A 25923-nucleotide genomic window follows, 5' to 3' on the forward strand; every position below is an offset into this window, starting at 1 on the left:
AGCCAACCACACCAAAGTTCATAACGTTTCATCGCTAAATGGTAAGGCAACAGGTGATTGATTCCTTCGGTAATATCTACTCAGAAAGATTATCTACTAAGCCACAGAGTGGCTTCAAGCTCTATGGATAGGGAAGGTTATGGATCTCTAAAGTATTTAATTTTTCCTGTATTTATAGTTTATCTCCCCCAACAAAATTGTGAACTCTCTGGGTGGCAATGAATGTGCCAAAAATTTCTATTATTTTATAGAATATTTTATATTTCTATTACTCTATAGGGATTATTTTAAAATTTGACTTCATATACGTTTTATTTCTATCTTTTATCTTTTTTATCACAATCATTTCCTCCTTCCTCCTCGCCCCAAGGAACCTTTTCTTGGGACAAATAAAACAACTGAGCCAAAAAAAAAAAAAAACCATGTTGGAAGTGAGCTTGTTAACTGACTACTCTGAAGTAATAAGGGCATTATGAGAACTTCCTAATAAGTTCATATGAGAGTATAATGTGTTTCATATGAGAGAGGGCAATTTGAACAGTCCACCTTCTATCATCCAGATTAAAAGTCCTGGAAAAAAAACATGTCTGAATTTCCCCCTAATTTGTATCACGTGAATTTCTCTAATGAGATACAACACTGGGGAGTATAATTATTCAAAAATTCACTCAGAAAGAGGTAATGCGCCTGCATGAATAACCTCTTTATCACAGATGACTGGATGGAAGCAGTATAAACCCTCCAGATGAAATTAGTCTATTTGGGAAGGCTGGCTGGAAATTATTCAGAACTTACAGAGCCCTAGGAAGGCTACAAGGATTTAGAGTCAGAAGAATGGGGTTGAAATCCCAGCTCTAATACTTAGTGGTATGTGTATGTGATCTTGGGCAAATCAACTATTTTGGGTCTTAGTTTCCTGTTCTGTAAAACACCCAAATGGATCTGTAATCTCACTGATTTGGAGGTTCCCTCCAATGGATGCACATGCACCTCACCACCCAGCCATGAAGCTCTTGGTCTGATCCCCGCTAAGGGTGTGACATGCTGGAGACTTCCTTACCTGCTCCTGAAATCTGGAGAGTGAGCACTCTGGCTCTCTACTTTTCATCCTTCAATCTTCTAACGTGTAAAACAGGGATAATAAATGACAATTTGCACTCATTCTATCATAGGAAGTTTTAGAGTGAGGTGAAAATGAAAGAACGAGAGCTGAAAGGGCTACAACATGCTTTACACTTTAATGGAATGATGGGTGCAAGTACCATACAAATGTAAATATTCGAGATGATTTGGTACAGCAGAGAGAGCTGGTCTCATTGAGGACATAAGCAGACCGTGAGAACCCAGGTAAGTCACTAAAGGTCATTTAATTTTTTAGTACCTGAGGACAACTCGGAAAGACTAGACATTTTAGAACAGGCGCCATTCTGTGGTGGTAGAAAGATTCTTTACCACGTATGGGGCAGCCAGGTGGCACAGTGGGTTAAATGCCCAGACTTAGAGTCAGGAAGACCTGAGTTCAAATCCAGCCTTAGCCACTCAGACCCACTAGCTGGGACCCTGGACAAATCACTTAACCTTTGTCTGTTTCCCCATCTGTAAAATAATAATAGCACTTTTGTCTTAGGGCATTGTGAGGATCAAATGAGAAGATACAAATTATATACTGTTATTATATGTAAAATTATATATTACAGTATATATAAAACTATAATATAGGTGTCCCTCTATACCAAAGGAAGGAGGAGGTGGGGGAAGGCAAGAAGAAGAAAGAAAAATATTTAAGTTACTATTAGGGATTGCCCTGCCTTTAGACACCTTGGCCTAGGCACAGTGGCTTCTGATACTGCTGCCAGAAATCTTTTCTGCTGAAATTTCACTGTAGAAGTAGTCTCTAGATGCAATTTCCAGGAAAAAAAAGATAAAATTTTTAAAAACTGATGTTTAGCAAACCACACAAGGCTCTCTGACTTCACCAAATAGAGATGATTTTTACTGTTGCCTTATTAACAACTTCTGGAAAGCAATACTATATCATATCCTTGCTTCTGGAAGGCATCTACAGAACACCCAAGAAAATATTCTTCAAAAAACATTAAGGTAAAAATAGACCTAGGTTTTTCCCAACACTAAAGAAAATGAGATGACAATTAGAATATCTATTTTATACCATGGACTGCTAATAAATCTACTCCTTCCCAACTAGGGTCTTCCAAGGGAACCTCTTGTAGTATGACTCCCTCAGGCAAGTGTTTCCAAACCCTAGAATTGGGTTAGGGAGAAATCTTCCTATGCAAATGAGGTCAAATGGAATAAAAGAGTGGCTAGAAAATCCATGCAGCCTGAGCAACTGAACTTCAATGTGAAATAATACCCTTTGGCAGTTTTTTTGCCTCTTAATAGCTTCTCTCAAGTTGGAATCTAGGTGCTGGTTGCACTTTGTTATTTACAATACTAGACAAGCTAAACAGAGCTCTGCCTTTCCTACTTCCACACAGATTCCTAAGGACAAAACTGACTTTAAAGGAAAGTGTAGAGGCCTACGCTCTAGTTCCAGGCAGAAAAAGAAATCACACTTTTCTATGACACCTCCAGATCTGGAGATTCCCTAGTATTTGGTAGCTAGTCTCTCTTCTCTTTCATTTTCCCTGTAAAAACAGTATCAACACCCCCACTTTAAACAACTAAATAACACAAGGCCCCCTGACCTCACCATGTAGAGATGAAAATGAGGGCACAAGAAACCTGTCAGAAACTAAGAATGAAGTGTCAGTGGTGGAGGAAAGACCAACCAACATTTGGTTTTTTTAGCAGTGAGCCAACACTTCCCTCTCCATTAAAGGGAATTTGGCAGTGAAACCACTATCAGAAGGAATTTTAAGGTAAGGGCCTCCCAAACAAGTTAGAAGTTCAAAGAAGTTAGTTCTTTCTCATTCCGAAGGCATTCCCCCTGCCCCCCTTTTATTCCTCAGTGGATTTTACTTAATTTTATCAGGTACTAGCATACTTCTTGAGAGATGGAAAAGGGAACTAGAAAATGCCAAATAGCTTTTGCAGACCTTAATTTTTTGTTTTTGTTTTGCAAGGCATAGCCTAAGGAAGCTCCTTAACTGGAATCCCACTCAGGCTGCTGAGTTTTCTGGAGGGTGAAAACTTTCTGAGATCAGGGCTGGAGAGAAAGAGTGAAATGAATTGGCTCCATTCCCTTAAGGGGCTTACCCAAAACACTGGTAAAACACAGCAAAAAGGACTTGGCGCTACCCAAGTCTGAGAGTTCAGGGCAGCCAATTCCCAACTAGGAATGATGTTCAGAATTGGAATCCCCGTGACCATTTTAGTCAACAATTTAAACCTTTAAACAAACCTGTTAGCAGAACTGCTATCAGTTACTAGGACTAAGTGACCTGGCTTTCTGTCTCCCCAAGTGCTTAGCATGGAGCCCAGCCTCTATTAAGAGATATAAATGCTTGTTGACTGTCTGACTGAAGGTGGTAATGCACCATTAGTTGGCTCTGTGTTTTCGAGACTTTGGTCAAATTTTTTCATTTTCCTGGGACTTATTTTTCTCATTTGTAAAAATGAAGAGATCTGTAGGGTACTACTATGGCTATGGAATCTTGCAAGTACTCAGACTCAGTTGATGTGTTAGTTTTGCAGAACTTCTCTTAAAAATGCTTGCTGGTAGGGGAGAGGAAAAGAGATATTTGGAAATTAAGTTGATATAAAAACAAGATGTAAATAAAAATTAATTTTTTAAATGTGGAGTTCACACTGTAAAACCCTCCCAGTTCTAACAATTTATCTTAAATATAACAGGGTCCTATAGTGGAAGGCAAGAGAAAAAAAAGAAAAGGGACAGCACATAGCCAATTCCCTCCCCCCACCCCTCCCAACGGGGACAACTTGACCTCTGAATAATACAATGTTGACAATTCCAGCGACCTTCTGGTGAGAGAGAAGGGTTATGAAGGATACTTCCTTCAGATTAAAATGGGTTTTCTTATCCTTCAAAGGTGGGTGTGGGGACTACCTCTTATCTCTAAGATTCCCAGCCAGCTCTAAAAACCCGAGATCCACAGAGGTAAATACCAAAACAGCCTTCATTCCAATAACTTTTTCAGCTCATTAGATGGAGCAGCAGCAGAAGCTGCTGTAGGCCAAGGATAGTCTCAAGGTGTACTGATTAGGGATTCTAGGAGTCAGGGAGAGCCATGATTATTTGTGTCAGGTTTTCCTAAGCAAATTAAGGCTCTCCCATAATCTCATGGGGGTGGGTGTGAGATGTGTTATGTGTGAGAGAGAAGCACAATTAAGAAATTCTTTAGACTTGGAATTCCAAATCAAATTAGTTGCAACTCCTGCTTTAAAAACACCCTGCTTTCAGCTGTGCCTCTGGGAAAACGTTCATCTGCAGAATTCATGAAAACAGATCAGAATCCATCTGCAGTAAGCTACCACTTACATTTTACAAGTCTGTAAAGGCAGGAGGTAAAAGCATGGGTAAAAATGACTTATCATCAAACTACATGACGATCACATAAAAGAGATTCAATCAATGCAAAGGGAGACAAAAAAATGGCCAAAGATACCACCTGAACTTCACCCACCCCCAATATTACTCAATAAACCAGTATGTTTAATACCTGTCTCCCGGAGCAAATAGATGATACAAAGTCATTCAAGCCCTTTAAAAAGTGCACGTGTACCTGAGAAACATTGTTTCCTGCCCTTTCTCCTCCAGATTTCTTTTAACCAGTACAGGAAAAAAAAATACACATAAACCAAAGCAGAAGACTGATGACTGATCTCTTTCTTTACCTTGAGTTTTGGCCCCAGGTCCTTCTAATCCCAAGGATGGATCACAGAACTCCTTTAGAGGCGATCGGATGGGTGTTTCCGCTTCAGGAGTCTCAAAATTACCTTCAGAATCCGAGCTGCCGAGGGGGGAAAAATGAGGAATTACCACTTTCAATGCTATTTTGGACATCCTTGCACAGCCTTTAAACGTCCAGACAGCTCAGAGGCCCGCATTTTGTGTGACTGTCCTCCTCCTCCGATAGACAAGCCTGTGGCCATCACAGATTCACAGCAGACACATGTGCAAGCAGGTTTTCAGGATGGCCGGAGTCCCCTCACTAGTGGCTTCCTTGGGATCCTATCAGATTCCCTTCGCTGAACATTAATCCGCCGGAGCTCTATCCCACACACACTCCCTTAGGTCTGCGCTTCTTTCCCAACACTAAGGCTACCACACAGGGACCTGAAACCTCGCAGTTTCCAGAGGCCGGGCCGGGCCGGGCCAGGCTGGAGCTTGGGTCTCTCCCCTAGCGGGCATGACCCTTCATCCTGACCAGCAGACAACCACAGTTCTGAGCACAACCATGGTCCCTGCTCCTGAGAGATCAGAAGTCGATCCCCCCGTCTTGCCTACCGTCCAGCGGGCGACCATTTCATGGTCCCCGGCTGAAGATACCGGGCCAGCCTTGCCTCTGAGTTCCCTACGACCACTGCTGCATTTTGGGGTGACCCCACTACCCGGGCCCCCAATCCACCAGGGATGGAGTGATCCCTCCCCAAGTTCCAGAACCGTGAGTCCAGCGCACTGAAAGCCTTCGAGCTCATTAGCGTCTCTAAGCTTGCAGAAACGAGACATTACCCAGATCGAGAAACGGGGTGGAGGGGAACGGGGGGAGGAGAGAGCGGAGAAGCGCCGCAGCCCGCTCCAGGGGCTGGAGGGGGTGGGGGTGGGGTCGGGGAGGGGGAGGGGGAGGGAAGGAAGCACTCCTGCACACCACCACCGACAGAAACCCGGGGGCATTCCGAAGGCTGGGGGGTGGGAGGAGGGAAAAAGACCAAGACCAGCATGGAACCGATGGCCCGCGGACGCGGGAGCCACGAGTTCGAATCCCGGGCTCCGGCCCAGCTAGGGATGCTGCATACTTGCCTGAAACTCCAAGACTTGGTCTCGGTTTGGGAGTCGTCTTCCTCGGCCTCCGCCTCCGGCCCCCGGTCCTCGCCATCAGCAGCCCCTCCGCCGTGCACGGCGGACCAGGTCCACTTGGCCCACTGGACCGGGGACAGGATCTGCCACGGGCTGAAGGCCATGAGCGCGGCTAGCCCCGGCCCGGGCCCCGCAGAGGGCAAAGGTGAGGGCAGGGGAGATGCAATCCTTTTTTTTTAATCCCCTGTTTCTTTCAAAATGGAGGGAAACGGTGACAGCCGCCTGTGGATATCCGCGGCCGGGGCAGCGCGGATGTGGTGAGACGTACAGGTCGGCTGGCTTCCTCCCCGGCCCCCGAGGCGCCGCCGAGCGCGGGCCGGAGAGCCGCGGCACCCGCTCCTCAGGGACGCCCGCCGAGGCTGCGGGAGGAGGCCGCCCCCTCACGCCCCCTCATCCCTCCCTCCCCCCGCCCTCCAGCCCCGGCTCCTCCGCGGCTCGCCCCGGCCCCAACTGCGGGAGGAATCAGCTGGCTGCCAGAGAGAGGAGACCGCTCCGGGCCGGGCTGGGCGGGGCTGCGCCGCGCTCCGCTCCGAGAGCCGCCCCCTCGGCACGTACCACTCAGGCGCAGGGGGGCCCGGGCGGAGGGGCCGCATTCCCCCCTCCCTGGCCGCGGGTGGACTCTTCCGAGACGGGCTGGGATTCATTTGGGGGAAGAAGTTGATGGGGGCTTGGGGGGGGGGAAGAGATCGAGACTCCACCCCCCACCCCCTTTCCTGCTCCATAGCAACAGGAAACCTATTTTCTGAGTCTGCTTTTCCCCACGTTCTCACCACCCGGTGGAGTTACTGTCACAGGAATGGGCAGACCTCCCCCACTATCCAGTCAACACTTTTTAAGAGCCTACTGTGCGCCAGGCAGGCAGCTGGGTGGCTCAGATCCTGCCTCAGACCCTTCCCAGCTGTGTGACCCTGGGCAAGTCACTTAACCCTGCCTGCCTCAGCTTCCTCCTCTGTGGAAATGAGCTGGAGTCTGACAGCCACGAATGCAAAAGCCAGCCCCTGCCCTCAAGGCACCTGCAGTCTAAAGAGGAAGGACCACAAGCAAGCAAATATGTACAAAGCAAGATGGGTTATATACAGGATAGATAGGAAGTGGTGAACAAAAAGAAGACACTGGAATGGAGAGGTTTGGGAAGATTTCCTTCAGAAGGTGGAAACTTGCGGTCCAACCGTTCTGGAGAAGTTTGGAACTATGCCCCAAGGGGCATTTTAAAGGCCACCTTGTGTAATCTCATTTGATCCCCACAACAACCCGGAAAACTGCATTATTATTGTTCCCCATTTTATAGATTAGAAAACTTAGGGTAGGAGAAGTTAAGGATCACTCAGAGAGTAGTATCTGACTGAGGCAGAATTCCAATTCTGGTCTCCCTGACTCTTAAATCCATAGCTCCATGGACTACTCTGCGCCTTAGACTGGTTTTGTTTGGTCTAAGAAAGCAAACCAGGAGCTGTGGATGGAAGTTTTAGAGGGCAAATATAAACTCTATGTAAGTATAAGGGTGGAGGTAGGAAAAAAGTGGAATGGAAAGTAGGTAGTAAGTGGATAGAGCTCCTGACCTGGAGTCAGAAAGACCCTCCCTATGTTCAAAAATCTGGCCTCAGATACTTACTAGCTATGTGACCCTGGGCAAGTCACTTAACCTCTGTCTGCCTTAGTTTCCTTGTCTGTAAAATGAACTGGGAAGGGCAATGGCAAATCATTCCAGTATCTTTGCCAAGAAAACCCAATATGGCATCAGGAAGAGTCAGACAGGCTGCCTTGACAGACAGGGTTCCCCATCCCTGGAAGTCTCCAAGGAAAGACTACATGACCATTACAGTATGGTTGGAGCATACTCTGGGCAAGAAGTATCCAGTAACTTCACTTGTTTCTAGCCCCACACACTCTCAAAATTAATAATAATTCCCTACAACCACATGGCCCAACAGTAAAAAGGCCAGTTCCCCATAATGTATCTCCCATTAAGTTGAAAGTCTAAATGGAAAATCCCTTCCCTCATTCCAACAACTTTTTGTTTCACAAAATAACCTCTAATAATAAATAAAAAGGTTATCACTCTTCACTTCAACCCTGTCAACTAGAGACCCAAAGAACCTCAGATCCTCTAATCAGTTCCGCTAAGTCCAGATCCCCAAAGCTAGAAAGGCTCCAGGGGGTCAAGGATGGTAATAGGGAGAGGCCCTAAATTGGGACAGAAGGGTATGAATCAGAGTCTTGAGGATAACCCATTCTTAAAGGAGGAAGCTCCTTTAAAATGAGCAAGGCAAGCTTACTGAAAACATGCAGGCGGTGCCCACCCTACCCTAGCCAGGGGAGCAACCCAATTCCCCCAAGACATGTTAGATGACGTTACCCTTCCTACTAACCTTGGGATTTGGAAAATCATCATTAACATTCTCCCAATCTATCAGATAGGAGTTTTGAACTAGATGACTCCAGGGGAAAAACAAAAAACAAAAAACATGACTCCAGGGACCCTTCTTGCACTAAAAATCCAAATACCCTATAAATGGTGATCTGATGGAATTTGACACTTTCCCCTCCTCCCATTACAACAAAAAAACAAAGAAAACAAAACAGCATTTGGAGAGGGTCTGAAGCCTTACATCAAAGGTGTTGAATTACACAGTAGAATCAATAGGGTATTCTAGGGGCTCATCAGTTTTACATTTCTCTCACTTAAAAAAAATTAATAAGGCTTCTGCCTCATTCCATCACTTTCTTTCTGACTCAGTTAGTGAGCTGCTTCAGGCCTGAGTGAAAGCAGTGTTAAAAATAAAACCCTCTCCACTCCAGGAGGCAGAGGAGGAACAGCTGAGCCCCTCTGTTTTCTTATTGTTTCAATGTGGAGGATATTTCCCCCATTTTACCAGCTCACTCCTTTGCCACGGAAGAGTTAAAGAAAAGGAATACAGGAGGACATTACAATGGCCCCAAGAGGCACAAGCTCAAATACCCAGCTTCAATTCAATAAACACTCGTTAAGCACCTACTAAGAGCTAAGCCCAGTGTAAGCACTGGAGATACAAAAAGAGGCAAAAGATGATCCCTGCCCTCAAGGGGCTTACGTTGTAATGGGGAGACAACATGCAAACAAGTGCATACAAAGCAAGCGGTATACAGGATTAATAGAAAATAACGAGGGGAGAGGGGCAGCTAGGTGTTGCGGTGGATAGAGTCAAGAAGACTTGAATTCAAATACAGCCTCAGACAATTCTAGCTGTGTGACACTGGGCAAGGTACTTACCCTCCATCTGCCTCAGTTTCTTCAACCGTAAAATGGGGGTAACAATAGCAGCCACCCTCCTAGAGTTATTGAAATAATATTTGTAAATTGCTTCCCACAATGCCTGGCACATATTTAAGTCCTATATAAATGATCATTCCCTTCCCTTTTCCCCTTCCCCCACTTAATAAATGTCTATTCCCTTCTTTCCTTACAAGAAATCATTCAACAAGCTTTTATTAAGCCCTTACTGTGTTCACACTTTGCGAACCTTAAAGACTTACATAATTGTGAGTTGTTACTATCCTTTATTTAAGGACAGACTAGATGATCAATTGTTGAGTATGTTTTAGAGAGGATTCTTGTGGATGTCCCTGCTATTAAAGATGGGGTCTTGGAGGCCCTTAAGAAATTCAGATTCAGGGATTCTTCAACAGGTGAGAAAATGGCCTAAAATGACTCTTTCCTCTGAGGCTAGAGGATCATTAATAAGGAGAGAGCTAATGTCAAAGACATCCACAGATATGAATTAATTTTGCTAGAAGCTAGATGGATCCCATTTACTTTTAAAGCTCCATTCTCAAATGGAATTAAAAATTAGGAGAAAAAACTGAGAACTTTGTTTTTTTGTTTCCTGTTGCTAGAGGGAGCTGAAGTGACAAACCAATGGAGAGTAGAAATAATCCCTCCCTGACTCCACTGAAGTGGTTTGCCGTTTCCTTCAGCTCACTTTACAGTTGAAGAAACTGAGGCAAACAGGGTTAAGTGACTTACCCAGGTTCACACAGCTAGTAAGTATCTGAGACTGAATTTGACTCATGAAAATGGGTCTTCCCGATTCCAAGCCAAGTGCTCAACCCACTGTGCCACCTGGCTGCCAGAGAATGGTTAGAGAGGGTTTAATCAGTGGCACCAGACTAAGAGGTGTAATCACTACACACAGGATGACCCAAATCTCAAATTTCCCCAGAATGCTTTGCCTGAAGACTACCCATATTTCCACAATTCCCCCATCCTTCCAAACAATTCACTTGACCCTGCCATCCCTTCAAGTTATCATCATTTATCTCTCCTTCCTTTCACAGGCTTCCTCATCTCACACTCATTTCTCAACCTCTTGCAACCTGGCTTCTAGGCTCACTTAGCTGAAACCACTCTTTCCAAGATTACCAACCATCTCTTAAGTGCTGAGTTTTATGGCTGTCACCTAGTCTTCATCTTTCTTGAAGGGGCAGCTAGGTAGTCCAGTGAATAGAGCACTAGTGCATGAGTCAGGAGGACTCGAGTTCAAATTTCACCTGAGACACTTGACACTCACTAGCTGTGTGACCTTGGGCAAGTCACTTAACCCCAATTGCCTCTTCCTGGGTCATCTCCAGTCATCCTGTTGAATATCTGGTCACTGGATTCAGATGGCTCTGGAGGAGAAGTGAGGCTGGTGACCTGTACGGCCCTCCCCTCACTCAAAACAAAGTCAAGTGCAAGTCATGTCACCATTTTTCTGATGGCATGGTCTTCCTTCAGCAACGAAGGACAAACGTATACACTTCTTTCTTGACCTCTCTGGAGCACTTGCCACTGCCAACCAACCCCTCCTCTCTCACATTCTCTTCTCCCTGAGCTATCTCTTAATACAGTCCTCTCCTGGTTCTACTCCTACTTGTACAACTGTTCCTTCTCAGTAATTCTCCTTGTCTGGATTCTCATTCAGGTCCCCATAACTCTTGTGCCCTTTTCTCTTTCTAGTCTCTCTGTTGGGGAAGGCTTCCATGAGAGGGGGTAGATCATGTCTGGGTGATTTATTGGAAAGAATGGATAAAATCAGAGATCTTTCAAAAACAACAAGCTGGCAGTTTAGATTTATGCCATAAAGTTCAATTATTTACTGTTTAAGGAAATAATGTGTTGAGAGAAGAATTTCATGCTTCAATAGCTCTGTGATTTCATCCTTGTGGGAAAGTATTCTCCAGAGATACAAGCCAGAACCCCTCATGTGACTCTCATCCATTTTCCCCTCAAGGTTCCACTCTTGTTCTTTTACTATCTTAGATTTCCCAGCAGGTTGCATCTTTGTCTGTCCTTTCATTCTTTGCTACATGACTGATTTACCTTCATTGTAGGTCAGACATGTACATTGTACATACATACATACATACATACATTGTAAGTCCTCAATCACGTCTTTCATAAAATTCCTCGTGCTCAAGTCATAATACATTTTTCTTACAAGTTAGGCTGTGGAACCAGTTGAGACAAGAAACATGCAAGATATATTCTTACAACACAAGTGACCTCCAAAGGTCACCCAAGTACTATAAATCACATTCTCAAAGTGCCTATTACTATCTAAGGACAGGTTAATTACAGCAGAACATCAGAAAACTTGCCCTTTCCCCCCCAAAAAAGGTCCTCATCTGTCTTAACACATCATTCACTATCTTTCCCAACATACTCTTCCTAGTACAAAAAAAAAAACAAAAACAAAAAGACCCCCAAAAACCCCACATACAAAACCCCCAGTCCTCAAACACAAAAGTTGTCTTCCCAGAATGCAGAGTTTTCTGAAATGAGAAGAGAAATGAAGATTCAGAGAAGAGTTAGGATTCCAAAGAGGCAGCTACAAAGTCCCAGTATAAAAGCAGGACAGGGTGTTCCTGAGGGAAGATACTCCCACCAACTAAGTAAGGACAGGAGAGATAGCACCAGAGTCCTGGAATGAAAACAGTCCATCATGAAGCCTAGACAGAAAAAGGCAGGTGGGACTGAAAAGGGGAGAAAGATAAAAAGGGAACTACTAAGATAAAGGAATGGGCTGTGGAGAAACTCACTTATCAATATGACCAGTAACTATAAGGATCCTAGAGTAAAACAAACTTTTATCTTATTGAACCAGACCACTTTTGTGGTTTAGTCTTTTTTTTTTCATGAGTTCTCAAAGAAACATTTTAACTCTTGGTGTTCAACCTTTGGCAATGAGCCTCTCCAAACTTAACTGACACTAATCTTCTTTTACCCTCCATGTCATGTGGTCCAAACTCAAAGTCTTTCAGGCTGGCAGACATGGCCATAGCTTGTGCTCCATTGGAAGGAAGAAAGGATGCAAGTATCTATTAAGCACCTACTATGTGTGCAGGGTATTGTGCTAAGTGGATTGCAAATACCTTATTTGATCCTCATAAGAATATAGTAAGGTAGGTGCTATTATTATCCCCATTGTACAGTTGAGGAAACTAATGCAGATAGACATTAAGTGATTTGTCCAGGAATAAACAGCTAGTAATTGACTAGGACTAGATTTGAAACTAGGTCTCTCCTACTCCAGGATCATGATTTTATCCACCTTGCCACTTATCTCTGGCAAGGGCTTTGAAAAAAGGCTGTGTCAGCTCCCTCTACTTTCAGATGAGGCAATGGAATAGCGTGTACCAGCAGCACACAAACTCAACTCTGTAACACCAATATTATTCTGGTAAAGCTTGAATGACATGAAAATCATGGACAGCCATGATCTGGGAAGAATTCAATTATGAATAATCTAGCTTAATGGAAAAACATGGGAAACATGAAAGACTATAGAAAATCACCAACAACCTTCCTACTCTAACATTCATCAACATGTGGTATAAAATACATGATCAAAAACATAAAGGACTAGATGAGGAGGTGGGTCTGTTAGTTGGCTATAATGAGAAAGGATATGTTTTCTGAGAAGCTGAAAGGAAAAGAGAAAAATCTCTAATGCTAAGGACCAGTTTGTGAACTTGGGTAACTGGAAGGAGAGTGGAACCTTGGTCAAAAAAACAGGAAAGAGAAGTTAATTAATGGGATGAGTTTTTGGGGAAAGATAATGAGTTCTGTTTTGGACAGTTGATTTTAAGTTGCCTAGAGGCCATTCAGTTCTAAATGTCATCAACATAGTTGATGATGTAGGGCTGGAGCTCTGGAGAGAGCTATCTCCACAGAGATAAATAAACCTTTGGGAACAGAGAAGGTCACTAAAGAATCTGCTATATGTTTCTAAACCAAATCACCAAATTGGTCAGAAATGAAATTTAAAAAGGAGAATTTTTAAAATATTAAAGGAGAAAGAAAGAGGCCTAGCTGGATCTCAAACAAATATTACTAAGGAGTAATCATTGAAACAGTGGAAAAGTTGACCAATGAAAATGATTAGCTACACAAGATTCAGAGGCAACTGAACATAGAAGCACAGTGTTCAATAAATCCAAGGTCAACAACTACTGGGGTATGAACTCATTATTTAACAAAAGCTGTTGGGAAAATTGGAGAGGAATCTGGCAGAAATTAGGTTTGGAACAACTTTTTATACAACATACCACAATAAGCTTCAAACAGAAACATGACCTAGATATAAAAAGTCATAGGAAGATGGTTTTTATAACTCTGGATAGAGGAAGAGTTCTTGACCAAGAACCAGATAGAGAGTATCACAGTAGATAAAATGGACAATTTCAGTTATACAAACTGAAAAAGATTTACATTGACAAAAGCAACATCTCTGGCGCATCATTCCAATTTTAAAGAGGTCCTATTTAGGATCAAAGAAAATATCCATTTTACTCATCATGGACCCAGAAATCACACTAATAACAGCAATGTACTTAGAAGGGAAACAGGTATCTAGAGAAAAAAATCTTTACCTGCAAATTTGTGACATCCAAATTTTGTAGGGAATTGATACAAATGTATAAAAGCAAAATCCATTCCCCAATAGATAAATGGTCAGAGGATATACCATTTGTTCTCAAAGGAAAAAAATACATGCTATCAATAATCATATGAAAAAAAATACTCCAAATTACCAGTAAGAGAAATGAACATGTAAAAACTCAGATTCTTCTTTATATTCCTCAGATTGGCATGGATGACAAAGAAAGGAAAATTACAGTGGTTGAGAGATTGTGAATGAATGTCTGAGGAGAGGGTTAGGCTGGTGACTTTTCACAGCTCTCTCTCTCACTTGGGTTCAGTTCATTTGCCAATCATGGCATAAGCCTTCCTGATGCTGTGGTCCTCTTTGTGTACAGGAGCAAGCAACAACCTGTGAGTGGTATGGGCTGTCCCACTGGTGACCCAGCTGGCCAGTTCCAGTTGGGCAGCACAGCTCTTTCCTCTCCTCCTTCCTTCTCTCTTGCGTTGACTGTGCCTTTCTCTTTCCTTCTTCCTCTTCCCTCTGTCTACACAGGGCATCATAACACTTCCATGTGGGTGCTGTGCCCAAATGAATGTAAATTTTGATCCGTGAAACCTCACAAGATATCTTGGCGTTTATGGGCTAGGTTTCTTTCTTCAGGACCATGCCTTAAATCCAATTCACTCTGGCTCTCATTGATTGGCCAACAATAGGTTCCAGCCTAAGACCCACCTGGTAATCATAGTTTGAGCCCTGATTGTCTCAGAGCAAATGTAAATAGCAATTGTTTCTCTTTTGTCCAGAAATCCTGAGGGTCTTCCCCCTCTCAGATTTAATTTTGTTTTTTTGGCTAGGTGGAAGAGGCCATCCTTTGTCTCATTTCTTACCTAGCCTTGGTCACTGAAAGGATGTTGTCCTAGTTGAACTGAGACCTAAGAAGGACCTTTGCTTAAAAAGGCCAAGCTCTCCCACTACACTGGAACCATCCTGATCTATATCTTGCCATTGGACCCAGATGCCTCAGAAGGAGAAAGTGAGGCTGGCAACTTTGCATAGCCTTCCTCACTTAAATCCAATTCACTTGCAAGTCATGGTATCACTTTCCCAATGCCATGGTCTTCTTCAAGAAAGAAGGACAAAACAACAACATTGAATCAATGGATGGAAAAAGTACTTATTATGTGCCAAGACTGTATAAGTGCTGGGAAAAGACCAATTTCATTAGTATAAAGAACTCCTGAGTAAGGAAGCTCCCTCTACCAATAAAGATCTACACCCTTGTCCGTAGCTTATTGCTTTAGAAAGTTGCCTAGAATACGCAGAGGTTAAGTGACTTGCCCTAAATATATTCCAGAAATGGGAGGTCTTTTTGGCTTTGAGGTTATAGTTCAATATCTACTAGGCCAGTGGACAAAGAAAAACAACTTTGAAAGATTTAAGAACCCAGTTCAAAGTAATTTCCTAATGTAACCTCAGAAGAGGGGCAGGTAGGTGTATAGTGGATAGAGCTGCTGGTGCAGCCATCTGTCCTTTGTTCTTGAAGAGAACCATGACATCAGGGACGTGATGCCACAACCTGCAAGTGAATTGTATTTAAGTGAGAGAGGGCGGCACAAGGTCACCAGTCTCACTTTCTCCTCCAGAGTCATCTGAGTCCAGTGGCCAGATTTAGATCAGGACAACTGGAGATGGTCCTGGATGCTGAGGGGGACCTTGGCCTTTTCAAGCAAAGGTCTTTAACAGGTCTCAGTGTGACTGAGGCAAAGCCTATTCAGTGATTAAGTAATAAGAAATGTGGCAAAGAGTGGCCTCTTAAAAAAAATAGATCTGGGAGGAGACCACCAGGTTTCTGGCCAAAACAGAAACAATTGTTATCGACATTCATTCTGAACCAATCAGGGCCCAAACAAAGACCAAGTAGGGCTTGGTCTGGGACCTGTTATTGGCCAATCAACGAGAGTTAAACTGATTTGGAGAGTCAGAATGATTTGGGGTTAAGATGAGGAAACTGAGGCCCAGAGAGGTAAGTAATATACTCAAGGCCTCCTAGGCTGGCATCTGGAGCCAGGGCCTCCAACTCTGAACCTGGTACTTATTCCACTGTACATCAGAGTAAAACCTGAGTTTTGTTTTCTCTTTTCCCCAAAAAAGCTTCCTGGTCCATCTTCTCCATCTTATAGAGCACCAGACCTGATGTCAGGAAGACTCATCTTTGTGAGTTCAAATCTGACCTCAGATACTTACTAGCCGTGTGATCCTGGGCAAGTCACTTAATTCCATTGCCTTGTTTCTTTCATCTGTAAAATGAGCTGGAGGAGGAAATGGCAAACCACTCCAGTATCTTTGCCAAGAAAGGCCCAAATGGGGTCACAGAAAGAGTAGTACACAACTGAACAACCACCAAAAAATATTCAGAAGAATGTTAATGAAATGTCTTCCACATCCTGATGGAGAGGTAGGTGCAAAATGGGATTTTTCAAACACTCATTACAACATAAATGTGTTGTTCTTGATCACCCTATTTTTATAAGGAATGACTTTTATTTTGGTTGAGAAAGGTAGGGATAGTGATACCATAAAAAGAAATGAGTCAATTAAATATTAAAAAAAAACAAAACAGAAGAGGGCAAGGAAGTTCAGAAATAAACAACAAACAAGGTAATGTCAACACTACTATGTTAAATTTGTCTTTTAAAAATCAAATTCTACTTAGTAGTCACAATTTTCTATACAATCTGCTAGCTTTCCTGCTATGCTTATGCTTACTGATGAATTTGTAGTTCATTGTAAAAGTAAATAAAATGGAAAATATAAAAGAAAAAAGAATAAAGAGGCTGTTAGTGAGAGCCTGAGGGGCTTTTGGGATGAACATAGGAGCTTTATGAGTTGCACATGGATTTTGGGACATCTCTTTTCCTCATCCATAGACTTTTCTATTTATTTCTTTGCTGCTTCTCTGGATCAGTGAGATGTTACTACAATTTAAGTCTTTTACCCTCCAACTCCTTAATGCCTCCACTTAAGATAAAGCCCCAGAAAGAGATAGATTCTTTCTATTTTCTTAAATAGGGAAAAATGGGCCTCTTTTCCACAGTTCCCTTTGGTCTTCTCCTAGGAAGGTTAACAGATCCTCAAATAGCTCTAACAGCTGGGCCCGCTCCCCAGCCCCTCCCTGTTCAGAGATTCCTCCCCAGAGGCTTCACTTTAATAATTGCTGTCAAAACCCACCCTCATCCATTCTGCTGTGCATTAAAGTCATGAAGTCTGATTTCTTCCAAAGGTGTCCCATCAGAGGCATGCCAAACACATTTCATTAGGCTGGGAGCCCAGGGAACTTTATTTTAAAGACAGATATTTACTCAAATCATAAAGGATATTGCTATTCACCAAGCCCCAAAAGCTAAAACTTATCAAAACGTAATTTTAAAAAATTAGCAAACTAAACTTTACTTTTAAAACAGAAATAAAAAATAAAAGACCAAATAACTTTTGTTTGGAGGCAGTAGGCTTTCCAGACACACCTCCTACTCACATCTATGTTTCCCATCTCGCATAGCCATGAAAAAAAAAAGCATATCACCAGGGATTCTTAATTTTTTTTGTGTTACAGACTTCAATGGCAGTTTTGTGAAGCTTTCTAAGAATACTGTTTTTAAATGCATAAAATGAAATACATATTATTACAAAGAAAACCAGTTATATTGGATCAAACAATTTCCCAAATTTCCTTCATTGTTAATGAAGTATGCCTCCCACCTCCTGGTGGAGAAGTGATGGAATGTGGGTGTAGAATGAGACATACTTTTCAACCATTACAACACAAATGTGTTACATTTGATTATCTTGTTCTGAGGAAGGGCTCTTATTTGAGGTAGATATATTCGTGAAAATATATTTTTAAAGAGTTCAGAGTTTCTAGGTAAAAAAAACCTCTATCCTGTTGCTTACTGTCTCAGGGAGGGGAAGGAGAAGGGAGAGAGAGGATAGAACTTGGAATTCAAAACTTTTTTTAAAAGTTTAAAAAAATTATTTTTAACATGTAATTAGGGGGAAATTAAAATATTATACAAATAAATATTAACTGAAGAAAAAAACCAAACCTCTGTCCCAGTCAATTTCCTCCCCCTTCCCCACAAAAGAATGTAGTTTCAGATGAACCTTTCAGCTTGTAAAGTGCTTGCATAAGCCTACTGCTATGCTCTTAGCTACGTCTGTTGATAATTTTTTTGCTATCTCAAGGCTTAAAAAGTTGAAAGATTTTTTGAGGCAGCAACTCTTGAAAGCTCAGAATCTGTTCCATGAAGTTCCCTCTCATTTTAACAATCAGTTCTCAAAAACAGGCTCCTGTCTACAGTCTTCTAACCCATGGATTCAGATTGTGGTAATTCAACTTTCTCAACATCCATCATCACTGTACCTTCCTTTCTTTTCCTATTGCAACTGCTAAAGCTGTGGTTTGGCCCTCTAATGACCTATGCAATCACCTTCTAACCTTGTCCAAGTCACTTGTCTAATCCACCTTCCAAAAGCTGCTTGATAAATCTTCTTACTCACATTTCTGATGCCTTGAAGATTTCTTACCACCTCTCTGACAGACACCTTCCAGCCTACTCAATAAATTCCAAACTCCTTAGACTGACATTCAAAGCAATCTATGAATAGGTAATCTCTCTACCTTCCCAGTCTTATCTCTATGCTCAAAGCCAACCTGAAGAACTGTCCATTTCACCAAAATGATCTTTGCTCAATATCATTTCTATATCCAGAATTCCCTGCATCCTCCCCTTTCCCATACCCATTTATGCTTATTGACATACTACCCATTCTTCAAGACTTTGGCCAAATATCACCTCTTCCATGAAGCCTTTACTGGTTCCACAGGAAAAACATTATCTAACCTCCCTAGGAATTCAAACAGCACTTTGTAGCTGTTCCAGGCACTTTAATTAATTATAAGTACTGCCATTGAATCACTTATAGCCCTTTAAGGTTAAAAAGTTCTCTGTAAGCTCTGAGTCTCAAAGCAACCCTATTAGGTAAGTAATATTATTCCCATTTTATAGATGAGGAACCCAAAATTCAGAAGTTTAAGTGATTTTCTCATGGTCACACAAGCTACTTGTTAAAAGTGGGAGGTCTTCCTGACACTAAATCCAGATCTTTCCACTATATTTTTGGCTATATTCTACCTTCTAATATAGCAATTTGTGGACACAGTTTACTCCCCTAGATTGAAAGACCTTGGAAGAAGAGACTTTGTCTTACTTATCTTTCCATCTCTGTTAGTTTTGAGCACAATGTTTCTCACATACTAATCCCTTGACAAATGTTGCTTGAAATCCTTAGTTCTATGGACATAGATTTAGTCTCTTAGTAAGCAGCCAAGTGCATTTGTAGATGCTAACAGAACAATCACTTCCTGAAATCCCTGTTACTCAGCGGATAAACTTCGTGTTCTCATCTGATGAGGAAGGATTCATGCCAGATAAGGCATTAGGAGGGTGATCTGCAAAAGATAGACCACTAATCACAATAGCCAACATTTACATAATATTATCAGTTACCGGCTCAGTCTTGTTTGATCATCACAACAGTCCTGTAAGGTAGCTAACTAGCAGCTAGGTGACATGGTGGATAGAACTTTGGACCCGCAGTCAGGAAAACCAAAGGTCAAATCCTCCCCCTCACATATTTGCTAGCTATGGGACCCTGGACAAGTCCCTTACTCTTTGTCTGCCTCAGTTTCCTTCACTGCAAAATGGGGATCATAAGAGCACCCACCTCACAGGGTTCTTGTGAGGACCAAATAAGATAATATTTGTAAAGAGTTTTTTCTGAAAATCTCAGAAGCACTATATAAATAGAAGCTAAAGCTGGATTATAATCTGATAGTAATACATTCTCCCCTTCAATCTTCTCAGTCCTAATTAATCATTTCTTTCCCTGCACTGTTTAAAGAGAAAGTGGTGGTATGTCTATTTCCTATAATGATCTGTAAAGTCTATTAGATTCCTTCTGGTTATAATCCCCACAATCCTATAATATTAATGTAGAGGTTTCATTTTAACAATTTTCTCAGTCAAGCATGGCAGTGCAAGTTTGTAATCCCTGATACCTGGAAGACTAAGTCTGGCAGATTATTTGAACTCAGGAGTTCTGGGCTGTAGTAGGGCTAAAGTTTACCTATCAACAATACAGTAAGCCACCACATTGCTGAGCACCAGGAAAGAGGGACTACCAGGGTGAACTAACTAAGGTTGTCAACAGAGCTCATGCCAATCAGTAGTGGGATTGAACCTATTAGTGGCCAATATACTTCCACAATGGGTTAGAGAAAAAGACAGTCTAAAAACACGAATAACAACAAGTTTTCATTTCATAGTAGAGGCTTAATTGCTAAAATCTCAGTCCTATAGTTGTGAGTGTAAAAGGATGCTTTTTCTTTTAAACCCCACCCTTAGATGAAATTGAACAAAACCTGTCTAGCTACTTTTCTGTTGAAAGAAAAGAGGGAACAGAAAATAAGAGAAAAATCATACTTTTGTAATTTGAAAAAGGAAGTCCCCACCAATTTGTCATAAAAACCTAGCAACACTTTCAATGTTAGTCAGAGATTCAATTGTTTATTTTCTCAGCTAGAAAGAGAGAACAAATAAAAAATTAAATCTGTGGATGTTGGCAAAAAAGGAACAAAAAAAGGCAAATAATCAACCTGTTGTTTTTGGATGCAGATTCTTAAAACAGTTTTTCATCAAGTTCAACTGAACCCTTTTATACAATCAGGTTCCAAGCAATGATAATAACTAACACAGGCCTTCAAAGTATATAGAGCCCCTCATACATCTGAGCCTCATAATAACCTGAGTTAGTATTATCCCCATTTTATAGATGAGAAAACTGAGGCTCAGAGAGGCTAAATGACTTCCTCATAGTCACATAGACAGTAAGTGTCCAGCTCAAGATTTGAAAAGTCTTTCCTGATTTCAAATTAAGCACTTACAAAAATTCTATTATTATTCTGAGTCTGAAAAACTTGAGACATTTCTTGGTCCTCTCTATTGAGGAATTTGCCTGGATAAAAGCATTTAGTTGTGTAGCTAGGTGGTGCAGTGGATAGAGTGCTGGACGTGGTTCAGAAAGACCTGAATTCAAATGTGGCCTCTTACACTAGTTGTATGACCCTGGACAAGCCCAGATGCTTTTGAACATTGTAGGGACTTATTTAAATTGAAACAGGATCTATGGGCAGAATTACAAGGAGGTAGATTTGATTCAGTATAAATAATCATAACTGAATTGTTGTTGGTTTCAGATAAAGTCATGTAACAGTGTTTGGTGAATTACAAATTACCATGCAATGTTTCTTCAGTCATTTTTAGTTGTATCTAATTTTTTGGATCCCATTTGGGGTTTTCTTGGCAAAGACACTAGAGTAGTGTTTCATTTCCTTCTCCAGCTCATTTTATGGATGAGGAAACTGAGGCAAACAGGATTAACTGATTTACCCAGGGTCCCACAGCTAGTAACTGCCTGAGGCCAGATTTGAACTCCGGGAAGATTCATCTTCCTGACTCCAAATCCAGCACGATCAACTGTGCCACTTAGCTGCAAATGTAGTGTACTGTCCGAAATTTCCTCAGATTGTTAGGTAAATTGGCTCACGTTTCACAGGGTCATAGATTTAGAGCTCTAAGGGAACTCGAATGTCATCTGGTCAAACCCCATCATTTTACAGATAGAGAACTCATTATTTAAAAGATTTCCCGAAGAACTCTTTGTAATGCAGACAACCACACCTTAATTCAGCTGTTTGATATCAGGATATTGTTTAGTTTTATATCTGGATTTCTTAAAGCAAAGCACACCTGTGGATTCTTTTGCCTTTTTTCCTTGCACCCTTTACAGGGCACATGGGTCTGCAACAGTCAAAGTAGCTGGGGAAGATTCTTTGAACTAGCTGAAAGCCCAGTGTTTACATCTTACAGCCCTCTTCTGCTCTGGTAACCAAGAGGGTTTTCTTCCTCCTTTCTCTATAAACAGCCTGAATTGCCAGGCCAAAACACCACCAATGGAACCATGTGCCACAGAATAAACAGAATTACAACCAAATGACGAGTGCCTTTGACCAGCACTAAGGTTCTGCGATTACCTGATTCTCTCTATTCCTGGGTCCTTAGGACAATTTTTGGATCCATCTCTTCAAAACCCCAGGTTCTACTGATGGTGGATGTTGTAGGACTACTGTAAATCCCAGCTGCATATGGACTGTAACTAACTGCCTGGGCATTCTTATGAAATCACAGAAAGCCAGAGCAGGAAGAGCCCTTAGTGAGTATTTACTCCTAACATTTTACAGATAAGGAAAATGAGAACCAGAAAGGGAATAGCTTGACCAAGCTGGGCAAATAGCAAAGCTGGGAGAAGAACTTAGGTTTGTTTGTTTGTTTGTTTTTTAACTCCAATCCAGGACTCTTTCCGTTTCATTATTGCTACTGTTTCCTTTTAAAAAATGAATATTTGTTATGGAGGGGTGGTGGAAGAGAGGAGGTTTAAGGAAGTGCACACACATACAACACTCCTTGATACCATCAGAAGGAAATGCCCAGTACATATAGATAGAAGACACATTCCCTAAATCATACATACAGCAGGAACTCTCAAAATACTATTCTCCAGCCCAACAATTGCATTATGGCACAATCCAGCTGGCCTCCTAAGGAACGAGGTTTCCTGTATGAAATCTCTGTGAATTCATTTCAGTGATAGCAGCAGAGTACATGATGAAATGTGACTCTGCTTGGGATTAAATTAACTGGAAGAGATTTTTCCCCCCTTCTTTTTTGATCAGTCACTGGCCTCATTTTAACAATACTTCTACTTGAGATGACTCTGGAAGTTTCAGGAAAGGCCAACTTATACACATATTCTCTAGGGTCTGCATTTGCTGTGCCAGGAATAGACTTGCTGAGATCATATGACAGAATTCTGAAGTCTCTTCTGCCTCACTGTATGTCTGCCTGGGGGAAAGCTATGTCTGCATCTCTGAATTATACTTAATTCATCTTCCAGGGACACCATCGTCAAAGCTAAAACCAGTCAGTCAGTAAACATTTATTAAGTGCCTACTATGTGCCTAGCACTCTGTCAAATACTGAGGGCACAAAAAGAGGCAAAAGATAGTCCTGTCCCTCAAAGAGCTCACAAGACCAATGGGGAGACGCAAAGTAAACGAATAGGTACAAATAAGCTATAGGATGAATAGCAAAGAAATGAGAAGGAAGGCATTAGAATTAAGAGGGGTTGGGAAAGGATTCCTGTGGAGGAGGGGATTTTACCCGGGACTTGAAGGAAGCCACGGAAAACAGTGGGTGAACATAAGGAGGAGTTAGAGGATGAGAGAGAATGCCAGAGAGAATGTTCAGAGCTGAGAGATCGAGTGGTTTGTGGAACAGCAAGGAAGTTGGTGTCACTGGACACAACGCAGTATGCAATGGAGCAAGTGTAAGAAGGCAGATGAGTGCCGCGGTGGATAGACCAGTGGGCCTGAAGTCAGGAGGACTTGGGAGAGAGCAGTTTCAATGGAATGATGAGGTTGGAAGTCAGACTGTGAGGGGTTAAGAAGACGGTGAGAAGTAAGAAAGTGGATGCACCTGTTGTGGATGGTCTTTTGAAGGAGTTTAGCCACAAAGATCAGAAGAGACTTAGGACAGTAGTTAGAGGGGATGGAAGGATCCAGTGATGGCTTTTTCATGATGGGGGAACCATGGGCATGTCTGAAGGCAGAAGAGAATGAGTCAGATGTTCATACTGAAGATATTGAGGATAAATGATAGAGGTGACAAAGGGGGCAGTCTGTTGAAGGAGACAGAATGGAATGGGGTCGCTTGAAATAGCAGGGTGGTAAGGGTTGATGAGGTATAAGGCCATGCTATAAATCTATCATTCTGTGTCATTCTCACTGAACTTGATGCAAAGCATTTTAAGTTATAGGAGAGATAAAGAATTACTTTATTTACTTCTTTAATAATTTGAAGCCTCAGTGTTACAGAGCAAATAAAGCTTATTTTTTATTTGGTTCTTTAATAACTCAAAGCTTCCAAGTGCTAAAAATGGCAACAAAAATAGAATTATCTAAAAAAAAGGACATGACAAGGAATCTAATAAAGGTCCTCTGACATATGGTGAAAGGGAAGAGGAGGGGCAGATTAGGGTGAGAGAAATCAAAGAGGATTTTACTGTTACCAATTGCAAAGGAGAACAGTGAACTTGATTCTGGACTTGATTCAACATGGTTCAAGAGCCAATTTACCTTCTGGCTCATGGGGAAATCAAGAAAATGTGAGAGCTTGAAGGGACCACAGATAGAAATAATTTAGTCCAGGGAGTCTTAACTTTTTGTTCTTATATACATCATGGACTGCCCTTGGCAATCTGGTTAAGCCTATGCACATCTTCTTAGAACTATACTTTTAAATGCATAAGTTAAAAAAACAGAGTTTTACAAAGGAAATCTCTATATTAAAATAGTTATTGAAATTAAAAAACAAAAAAAGCTCACATAGTTTAGGTTGAGAACCTTTGACTTACGTCTAATCTTTTCATTTTATATAATGGGTAAACAAAATGCCTGGTCTACCAACCCTTAATCTAGTGACTCTTTGTGGTCAGAATAGTATTTATTTTACATAATTACACTTATATTACATAATAAATATTACATAATTTACATTCATTTTACAAAACCTCCTTTTGAGTTCAACTGAAAATATGAAGAAATAAATATTTTCTTCAGTCTAAAGTCCTTTCCAGACTTCCCTGAAAGAAGGAAACTATACCAGCACTTAATCAAACTTTTCAAGAAACAATGTTCTCTAATAAAATCTCTTTCCCCCTTTCTCTTAGACCTAATATTTTTCTTTTAGGAAAGTGTACAAAAGCTTAAAAAAAAAAAAAAAAGAAAGAAAACCAAGGCATCAGAAAATGAATTAATGGTGGAAACCAGATTTAGAATGATAAATATCTTATGTCTAGTTAAGATCACTACTTTGCTCCTGAAGAATTAGCTGGAAAGGAGAGCCCTTGAGAAGAGTGGTCATAGGGAGACTGAGTGCTTTTAGGAAAATGATTTTCCAAGATAAGTGACTATTGTTTTGGATTAATGAAGTGATGAAGCAAACTATTAACTTTTACCTTATTTTATATTGTGTTTTATCATATTATGAAATTTTTTTTTCTGGAAGAAAGGAATGAAACAAGTATTTATTATGTGCAAATGTGCTCAGCGTTTCACAAATATTTCATTTGGTCCTCACAATAAGCCTGGGAGATAGATGCTATTTTTCACCCCCATTTTACAGATTTGGAAACCGAGGCAAACAGAGGTTAAGTCACTTGCCCAGAGTCACACAGCTAGGAATTCTCTAAAGCTGAATTTGAACTCAGGTTTTCCAGGAACTTCCAAGGAATAGGGTGCTATCCCACTATGGTCCTTAGCAGCTCTAAGGGAGAGATTATTCAAAGGAATTACCATCAGTTTAGAAAGAAGGTATCTACCCTTACAGAATCACAAAATCACAGATTTTGAAAGCTGGAAGGGACCCTCAGCAGCCATCTAGTCCAATTCATATGATAAAGGAATCCATGCTACAATATGACCAACAGGTGGTCATTTAGCTACTGCTTGAAGACTTCCTGGGATGGGGAACACGTCCCCTCTGAAATTTTGCTTTAAGACAGTGCTAAATGTTAACAAGCTTTTTCCTGAAATCCAGCTTAAATTGGATTCTTTTTTCAGTTCTCACCCATTACTGCTGGTTCTGCCCTCTGGGGCCAAACAGAACAAGTTCAACCCCCTCTCCACAGACCAAACTTTCAAATGCTTGAAGACAGCTATCATCATCTCTCCCCCAGCCCCCAAGCCTTTCCTTTTCCAGACTAAAGAACACAGTTTCTTTATCTAATCTTCACATGATTGGACCCAAGGTTCTTCGTTATCCTAGATACCCTCCTCCAGATGCTTATTAATGCCCTTCTATGGTT

General features: G+C 41.5%; 1 protein-coding gene across 9 annotated transcripts in view; it reads right to left on the reverse strand.

The window, feature by feature from the left end:
- The window catches only part of TACC1 (transforming acidic coiled-coil containing protein 1), a 169131-nt gene that overhangs the window by 70755 nt on the left and 72453 nt on the right, over positions 1 to 25923 (reverse strand). For 3 of the 9 annotated variants that reach the window (XM_072635143.1, XM_072635144.1, XM_072635142.1), the window contains exons 1-2: positions 5945 to 6500; positions 4819 to 4934 (exon numbers count right to left, since the gene is read on the reverse strand). The exons of 2 other annotated variants lie outside the window; for them this stretch is intronic. In XM_072635143.1, the coding sequence (XP_072491244.1) occupies positions 4819 to 4934; positions 5945 to 6105 (277 nt within the window). In that variant the 5' untranslated portion in view covers positions 6106 to 6500. Of the gene's footprint in view, positions 1 to 4818; positions 4935 to 5944; positions 11336 to 25923 lie in introns of those variants that run through there. 4 more of the 9 variants (XM_072635145.1, XM_072635137.1, XM_072635140.1 and 1 more) reach the window with 4 other exon arrangements.

This window comes from Notamacropus eugenii, chromosome 1 (assembly GCF_028372415.1).
Source record: "Notamacropus eugenii isolate mMacEug1 chromosome 1, mMacEug1.pri_v2, whole genome shotgun sequence".
Lineage (NCBI taxonomy): Eukaryota > Metazoa > Chordata > Mammalia > Diprotodontia > Macropodidae > Notamacropus > Notamacropus eugenii.